This window comes from Papaver somniferum, chromosome 7 (assembly GCF_003573695.1).
Source record: "Papaver somniferum cultivar HN1 chromosome 7, ASM357369v1, whole genome shotgun sequence".
Classification (NCBI taxonomy): Eukaryota; Viridiplantae; Streptophyta; class Magnoliopsida; order Ranunculales; family Papaveraceae; genus Papaver; species Papaver somniferum.
Window position 1 is genome coordinate 266,840,981 of NC_039364.1, and position 9,566 is coordinate 266,850,546.

Below are 9,566 nucleotides of genomic sequence, written 5' to 3' on the forward strand. Positions count from 1 at the left end.
AGCAAGCACCGCGTGCATGGAACAGCAAAATCGACAAGTATTTCCGAGATAATGGATTTGAGAAAAGTCCAAGTGAGCCATCACTCTACATCAGAAAACAAGGTACGGACTTCCTAATTGTCTGTCTCTATGTTGATGATTTAATTTATGCCAGTACAAAACAAGAGATGACAGAAAAATTTAAGAAGGAGATGATGAAAGAATATGAGATGACAGACTTAGGACTTATGCGATATTTTCTTGGGATTCAAGTAAAACAATCTCCAGAAGAAATATTCATTTCTCAAGAAAAATATGCGGAAGACTTACTGAAAAGGTTCAACATGATGGATTGCAAACCAATTGCAACTCCAATGGGTACCAATGAGAAATTGGTAAAAAATGATGGAGCGACAAAAGTTGATCCAACCTTATTCAGAAGTTTAGTCGGCTCACTGATCTACTTAACAAATACAAGGCCAGACATCGTCAATGCAACCAGTATTGTTTTTCGGTTTATGAGCGAGCCAAGCAAGTTACACTATGCAGCCGCAAAGAGAATTCTTCGGTATATCAAGGGAACGAAGGATTTTGGCATCAAGTATACAAAAGAAAAAGATAATGATTTAATTGGCTTCACAGATAGCGATTGGGCAGGTTCTATTGAAGACCGAAAGAGCACATCAGGCTATGTTTTCTGTATGGGAACAAAAGTTATCTCTTGGAGTTCTAAAAAGCAAAGCACGGTGGCATTATCGTCAGCCGAAGCAGAGTACATAGCATCAACAAGTGCAGCATGTGAAGCAGTGTGGCTAAGAAGAATAATGAATGACCTACAACAAAGGCAAATGCATCCGACGACTATCTACTGTGACCATATGTCTACAATTGCAATGACAAAAAATCCAGTCTTCCACGGAAGGACGAAGCACATAGAGCTACGACACCACTTCATCAGAGAGCTTGTAGAAGACAAGGAAATCGAGCTCCAATTCTGTCCAACACAAGAACAAAATGCAGACATTTTCACGAAAGCAGTCACGGTGGATAAGTTCAATCATTTCAGAGAAAAGCTCAACATCACAAATTAAGAGGGAGTGTTAAAAATAAAAATTAATTTGTGATCATTATTCTAGAATAATCTTGAAGTTCCCTAGACTAGGTAAAGCCCAATACATTCTAGAGTTTTTGGGCCTCTAGAGTCTTCTTTTTAGTCACATGTAATCTAGAGAATTCTTTCTCTAGAATTCTCTTAAGGCATAGTAGATCATAGTCTCTAGAATTTTCATTTCTAGAGTTTTCTTCACTAGGCCTATAAATAGGCACTCCATGGTTTCATTTTGATCATCAAAAACTCAAGTGAGTAACCAAGTAGTAGAGTGAGAGCTAGAGTTAGAGTAAGAGCCAAAGTGCCTCTTTGTAAACAAATAGTGGAAGCCAAAGTTGCTACACAAACCTCTTGTAACATTTTCATTTTCATATTAATCAAAGCCTCGCTTTCCAATTAACCAACCTCTCTTTCAAAATCATTTCCATAAACCCATCACATTTCCGCATTGCGCCAACAAAAGCATGGGTGTCACTTCTGTGAAGAATAGAAGAAAGATCTTCTGGTGCAGCCCAAATCTGTGTTTCAAATATCATGGTCTGAAACTTTTCAAGTTGTTCTTGTGTTTGTTTGAACATGAGAAAATGCACAATTTAATACTTGATGTGAGTGATTATCTTGATTTGATATTTTCTGGATTTGATTTCACATATCTATATATATATATTTTGATATCTTCTTTGCTATTTTTGGCAGGATGGACAGATAAGTATTGGCATGGGGGATCTAGACATTCCAAGGTTTTGCCCTGGCCCTGCTATTCAAGGTAACTTTTTACTTTTATCTTTATATACCCCTTTACAATTTATCTCCAGGAAAAAAAAAATAACAGTAAAAAATAGTAAAATTGCTGGACATAAGAGATCTGTTCATGAGGAGATTGATAATGGTGATGTGGAGGTTCCTGGTCTTGATTTCAGGGTTGGATTTTGGGGTTCACCAGGTGCAAACATAAGAGTTTTAGGGATTTTTTTTTTTGCCTTTTCTTATAGCCTTAGATGGAGGAATTTCAGATACTTAACATTTTGGAAATGTGAATTTTTAACATCTAAGGATTTTGATTTATTTACTGCAGACAATTAATTTGTGGTGATAAAAATTGGTTTGTGCTTGTTAATCTCTTTTAATTTTGGATTTTCAATGGTAATAGTCACAAATGTGTATTTTAGGTCCAGGCTAACCCCATTGGAGTACTTTTTCTATGTGAAAAACTTTGAATTTCATTCATCTATTTCCTGTGTCTTTGTATTTCTGACTCACTAGGTTTTGGGCTGGACTCAATTTTGAGCTTATTTAAGCCGTTAATTCGAATCTACTGTAACTTGAATAGATTAGGATTCTTTTGCACATCCTTGCCCAACTTGTTCACTTTATATACTACTGATTTTAGACCTCAAACCCGCCTGATATAATTGATCCTTTAGAACTAGAATACGACATCAGATGATTTTTGCGGATAGCATTATGAATTGGAATACTTATGTACAGTTAAAGGCTTAGGATTGTTTTACACCATTGCCTTCTTTGTCCTACATGTACATTACTTGCAGTTTTGTAACCTTAGAACTGATTTATGGGAATACCACTGTGAATATGATTGTGGAACGGAGAAATATATCTTAGAGCTGGGACTAGGCATTACTAGTTTGGGCAGGGTAATGCATGGTTTAGGGAAAGTTGGAGCTTTCTTGAGTTATCTCAGTATTGTCAGTATGCTTTAGCTCCTAGGCATTTCTTAGATTTGACCCTTTTCGTATGGTAGAAGTGATCTCCCCCAAATTATAATAGTCTATATATTTGTTTATGCAGGGCGTCTTGGGACTGTCATTTTAGGACTGCCTTTAAGTAGAGGAAGAATAGCATTTGGATCAGACACTCGCTGCACTTACAAAAATGGCTCATTGGTGGTGCTGGACTCATGGGGTATGATTCATTGAACGTCTTAAACAGCCTTCTCTATTTATAAAATGTAGTTTTACATGGTCATTCCATATGGGGAATGAAAATACATCCCTTTATTCGTTCTCCGAATGATTAACCTTATTACTAAATTGTTTTCAAGACGCAAACTTCTAGCTAAGTTACAGTCTGATAAACCTTTTTTTCAAGATTGTATAGTTCATGAGGTTTTGTTGTTGATTTTAGAACCTTGTTAGTTTCTAGAATTTGTAACCATTTATATAATGCAACAGTCGAATATCAAAGCCCCAAGCTGCTCAGGGTGGATGCAAATTGTTCAATGGCTACTTGTGGTGACGAGACATACAACTTGAAGGTGCACCAGCAGGTGGCCAATAAGGTAACTCTCCTATCTTAAAATTACTTTAAAATTACTTAATTACAATTGTACAAAATACTTAAGTTGTGAATTTAAATGGTTTTGATGTAGGCAATGACCGAAATGCGTACAGCAGACGGATTAGCAAATCTAGTCAAGGAAACCATGCGCACATACTACCGTAAATCCATCAATTCAGGTACACTGTCTACATTGTTTACATCTTATAAAGTGTTTTATACTAGTATTTTCTAAGCCACTGCTGTTACCATTCAGAAATTTGCTGAATCACACATTTTATTGATTGAATAGCCAAAACAAATCCAAAGTTAATACAAGACTAAACTGACTCGGGACTTACAAAATAAGTAACTAAAATAAAGCCTTTTACGTTTTAACAGAATCTATAATAGGGAACTCCTGACATTTCAATTCTTTTTAAACTCTGAGGCCTGCCCAAATGTATTATTCTTTCTCCAGCACCCAAAGTTGCTCCTTTTTTTTGCCAAAGTGATTGCAGTAAAGTTTATCACACTAAGGCAATGAATGAATTTAATTTCTTCAAACTTCTGCTTTACCTTCAGCCATAGCTTCAAATCAGACTGAATTATTACCTTATTGCATTCCATAGAGATAGCCCATTCAAGAGCACACAGAACTGCATATTCTCCAGCTATAGCTTTGTCTGCCACTCCCACACCACCTGTTAGAGTACCTGGCTTTTGTAGTTCCTAGCAGTCACTCCAATACCAGCATTTCCTGGATTCCCAAAGGAAATTCCAGCACAACAAAGTAGTATATAACCTTCTGCAGGAGCTGACCAGAATGATTCCTTAATATAATGAAATTTAATACCTCTATCACCAGTTTTAAAGAAATATATCACTCGAGCATCATAATCCTGTCCCCATTTATTTCCTTTCATTCTATAACTTCCTTCCTGAACAATTTTGTATATTCTGCTTTTAAAAACATAACTTCTTCAAACAGTTTTTTATTCCTTTGAAACCACAGTTCTCTCATAGTTGCACAGGCTGCTGTCATCCATAGTTCTTGTATGATTGGGCTTTTATTCTTTGCTGCAACACAAATGTCTTCAAAAGAGCCAGGGTTTTTGAATCCAAAAATTAAACAAAGCCAGGACCAAATACTCCTACTGAAGTTACAATTCCATAGTGTTTGACACCTACTGTCTTGATCTTCTTCACAAATGCAGCATCTAGAGACAATTTCATAACCCCTCTTCCCTCTTTTTAATTTCCTCATCATCCAAATATTGCTAGCACTGCAAGAATGGTTTCCAAATATGAGCTGGCCATGTAAGTTTTGGTTCTCTAACTCTAAATTTTTCCACTGCTACTACAGCTGTGACAAATTGTCCATTTTTGTGACCACTCCATGTCTTCTCCTCCACCAATTTCAGGCAACCTGTCATTTGATATGAATGACTGCAGCTCCAATGGCACAAACCAAGCATTATCTACCATTAAATCTTTAAGCCAGTTTGTAACAGTATTGATCCTAACATGGATGTTGTTATGTGCAGGGATTTTCTTAGGTGTCATCGAGGATGGCAAAACAAGATTTTTTCATCACAAGACATACTCGGGACATCCAAATTTGTTGACGCAATGCGGAAATGTGATGGGTTTATGAAAATGAATTTAGGAAGAGAGGTTGGTTAATTGAAAGGTGAGGCTTATATTAATATGAAAATGAAAATATTACAAGAGGCTTGTGTAGCAACTTTGGCTTACACTAGTTGGTTATAAAGAGGCACTTTGGCTCTTACTCTAAACTCTAGCTCTCACTCTAACTCTTGTTTACTCATTTGAGTTTTTGATTGTTGTTGGATGATCCTAAATGAATCCATCCTATGCCTATTTATAGGCTTCATGACCAACTACTTACTTCTCTAGATAGTTCTATCTAGACTCTTCTTTACACTCTCAACTTAGATATTACAGGAAAATTTTAGAGAGAAGAATTCTCTAGATAATACTTGATGTAAAGAAGGCCTAGAAGATTCTAGTATTGGGCTTTACTTAGTGTAGATGATTATTTGGGCTTTACTTATTCGGTCTTCACAAATTATGTTTTTAACACACCCTCTTAATTTGTGATGTTAAGTTTTTCTCTAAAATGATTGAATTTATCCACCGTGACTGCTTTTGTGAAAATGTCCGCATTTTGTTCTTGCGTCGGACAGAATTGGAGCTCGATTTCCTTGTTCTCTACCAACTCTCTGATGAAGTGATGTCGTAGCTCTATATGCTTCGTCCGTCCGTGGAACACTGGATTTTTTGTCATTGCAATTGTAGACATATTGTCACAGTAGATAGTCGTCGGCTGCTTTTGCCTTTGTTGTAGGTCGGTCATTATTCTTCTCAACCATACTGCCTCACATGCTGCACTTGTTGATGCTATGTACTCTGCTTCGACTGACGATAGTGCCACCGTACTTTGTTTTTTAGAACTCCAAGAGATAACTTTTGTTCCCATACAGAAAACATAGCCTGATGTGCTCTTTCGGTCTTCAATAGAACCTGCCCAGTCGCTATCTGTGAAACCAATTAAATCATTATCTTTTTCTCTTGTATATTTGATGCCAAAATCTTTTGTTCCCTTGATATATCGAAGAATTCTTTTTGCGGATGCACAGTGTAACTTGCTTGGATCGCTCATAAACCGAGAAACAATACTTGTAGCATTGACGATGTCTGGCCTTGTATTTGTTAAGTAGATCAGTGAGCCGACTAGACTTCTGAATAAGGTTGGATTAACTTTTGTCGCTCCATCATTTTTTACCAATTTCCCATTGGTACCCATTGGAGTTGCAATTGGTTTGCAATCCATCATGTTGAACCTTTTCAGTAAGTCTTCTGCATATTTTTCTTAGGAAATGAATATTTCTTCGGGAGATTGTTTTACTTGAATCCCAAGAAAATATCGTATAAGTCATAAGTCTGTCATCTCATATTCTTTCATCATCTCCTTCTTAAATTTTTCTGCCATCTCTTGTTTTGTACTGGCATAAATTAAATCATCGACGTAGAGACATACGATTAGAAAATCTGTACCTTGTTTTTTGATGTAGAGTGATGGCTCACTTGGACTTTTCTCAAATCCATTATCCCGGAAATACTTGTCGATTTTGTTATTCCATGCACGCGGTGCTTGCTTGAGACCATATAGTGCTTTGCGGAGACGATATACCATTTTTTCTTTTCCTTTGCAGACATATCCTTGAGGCTGTTCGACGTACACCTGTTCTTCAAGTTCTCCGTTTAGGAACGCCGACTTTACATCCAATTGGTAGACCTTCATTTTTAGTTGAGCTGCCAAAGCTAACACCATTCAGATTGTTTCCATGCGAGCGACTGGGGCGAATGTCTCGTAGTAGTCAATTCCTGGTTGCTGGGAATATCCTTTTGCAACTAGCCTTGCCTTATGTTTTTGAATTGAACCATCTTCATTATAATTTGTCTTGTAGACCCATTTCAGACCAATTATTTCTTTATCAATTGGCTGATTGACAAGCTCCCATGTCTTATTTTTCTCGATCACTCGCATTTCTTCGTCCATGGCATGTCTCCATTTTTCTTCTTTTGACGCTTCCTCATATTTTTGAGGTTCTAGTACTATAAATGCACAATTAGATGTATCATAAATATCTCTTAGGGAACGCACCTTTCTAGGTGGGGCACTTGCTTCCGATGAACTTGGACTTTGTTGTGTTGGACTAGGAGATTGCGGGCTTGCTGGTGGAGTACTTTCTTCTTGACGTGGATGATCTGGCTCGTCTTCGATGAGTAGAGTTGTCAGCTTCATCATTCCAATCCCATGATTTGAATTCATCAAATATTTATCAATGCAAATTAATATTATATACGACAGAAGCGACTATGTTTGCTAAAGAGTAATAAATCAAAGTATCTTGGCCCTCTCTCCTGACCAAATATATAAGTTAATTTTTTAGAAAACTAAGTCCGTTTTTCAATTCTACACGAAGTCGTGGGCGTGCTAACGCGCAACGGATTTATAGGTAGGAGCCGTTGCTTGTTGGCACGTCCTTTTGTGGCCTATATATTTGAAGGAGAATGCCGTGTCGTCCAGCGGAGCCTAGAAGAAGGTAACTCGGAACCTAGAATAAGGTGACTCGCCCAGACAGCTGACTCCTTAGAAAGGAATAGCCAGCTGTCTGGTCCATGCTTGAGTTGGATTAGATGAGGATTGAGGATTAGCAATGATTCTCCAGCAATTTTTAATAACATCTCTTGAAATTACCAGTTCCTTTGTATCTGGCTTTAGAAGTCTATATTCTTTAGACTCTTCGCTGTATCCGATGAATATTAGCTTTTCTCCTTTTTCATCGAACTTTTCTCTATGTTGGGATGGAATATGTGAGTATGCTACGCAACCAAAAATTCTGAAAGAAGTTACCTCGGGCTTTTTCTTATTCCAAGCTTCATATGGAGTTTTGTTGAGAACTGCTTTTGTTGGCGAACGATTAAGGATGTAGACCGCCGTGTTGACTGATCTGCCCAGTAACTGTTGGCTAGCTTCCTTGCTTTCAACATGCTGCGTGCCATTTCCACGATCGTACGATTTTTTCTTTCCGCGATGCCGTTTTGTTGTGGAGTGTATCGGACGGTAAGCTTCTTCTTAATATCGTTTTCTTTGCAGTAGTTGATAAACTCATTTGAGGTAAATTCTCCACCACGGTATGTACGGAAAACCTTTAGTTGGTGACCATTTTGCTTCTCTGCCAGCGCCTTGAACTCTAGGAATTTAGGGAATGCCTCGGACTTTTGCTCGAGAATATACATCCACATCATCCTGGTATAATCATCCACGAATAGGAGAAAATATCTTCTGTTGTTGAGTGAAGTTGTTCTTGTCGGACCGCAGATATCGGTGTGCACCAATTCGAGGGGCCTTCTTGCGCTCTACGATGTATTTGTAAATGGAAATCTATGGAACTTTCCAATAATACAACCTTCACATATTTTATCTCCACCGCTGATATTGGGAAGACCAATTACCATGTTCTTTGATTTTAGAACCTTCAAGGATCTATAGTTGAGATGCCCGTACCTCAAATGCCATAACTTGCATTCATCAATATGATTGGTACTCATTTCACAATTTTCAATTGATGGCATAGATAGAGAACATCAGATATTATCGAGTTGTCCAACACTTAATAAATTTTGAGCTAGGCCAGGAACATAAAGAACATCAGATATGTATCGAGTTTTACCTGACTTTGTACGTACAGATATAACTCCTCTTCCTTCAACATTCTGAAACTTTCCATCTCCGAGCTTGACCGGTGGAATCTCTTGTTCCTCCAATTTTACGAAATGTTCTTTGTTTCCTGTCATATGGCTGCTGCATCCGCTATCGACGTACCATATACCTTGTGCTTCTTGTTGCGAGGTGAGGAAGGAATAAAATACTTGATTTTGAGAATTAGTTGTCTCGGAATAGTTAGCTTAGTTAAGCCAACAATCTTTTTCCATGTGATTTAATTTATCACATTTGGTGCACTTATATTTACAATTTTCGGTTGCATGGCCAAACTTTTTGCAAACATTGCAACGGAGATTTGAGGAGTAATTTTTTTCGTACCTTTGATTGTTGTTTCTGTAACCTCCTTTTCCTCTTCCACGTCCGCGGTAGAAATTTTTGAGCCCTTGATTTGATGTCGACCCTTTCTCGTGAGGTGATGTTGATGACGATCCCCCTCTGGAGCTTTCTTTTCTGGCTTCCGTATTTTTCTTTTCACTGAAATTTATTTTTGTTTGAAACGCCTGCTCCAACGGTTGCTCCGCGAACCTATTTATCCTTTTCTCGTGCGCCTCGAGTGAACCCATTAATTCGTGTACCGAGAGAGTCGATAAATTTTTGGACTCTTCAATGGCAGCGACGATGTGATCGAATTTGAACGGTAAGCTCCTTAAAATATTTTCTACAACTCTTTTATTTTCTATGGTATCTCCATAACTACTAATTTGATTTACTATACCAGTAACTCTTGAAAAGAAATTTTGGATAGTTTCATTTTCTTTCATAAGTAGATTATCAAAATCTCGCCATAAGTTTTGTAGTTTAATGGAGATTACCTTTTCTGATCCTTGGAATGCTAGTTTGAGAATATTCCAGGCCTCCTTCGAAGTTTTCGCCACCGAAATTCGA

The 9,566-nt window shown here is 37.6% G+C and overlaps 1 protein-coding gene across 1 annotated transcript; it reads left to right on the forward strand.

Annotated features, from left to right (window-relative positions):
* The first annotated feature begins 1,534 nt into the window (after positions 1-1,534).
* On the forward strand, positions 1,535-5,163 carry LOC113300362. Its single transcript, XM_026549584.1, has 6 exons — positions 1,535-1,692; positions 1,784-1,853; positions 2,897-3,010; positions 3,280-3,386; positions 3,477-3,564; positions 4,912-5,163. Exons 1-6 carry the CDS (start codon positions 1,552-1,554, stop codon positions 5,019-5,021), a joined length of 630 nt encoding a protein of 209 aa, XP_026405369.1. The 5' UTR covers positions 1,535-1,551; the 3' UTR covers positions 5,022-5,163.
* The last annotated feature ends 4,403 nt before the right edge of the window (positions 5,164-9,566 follow it).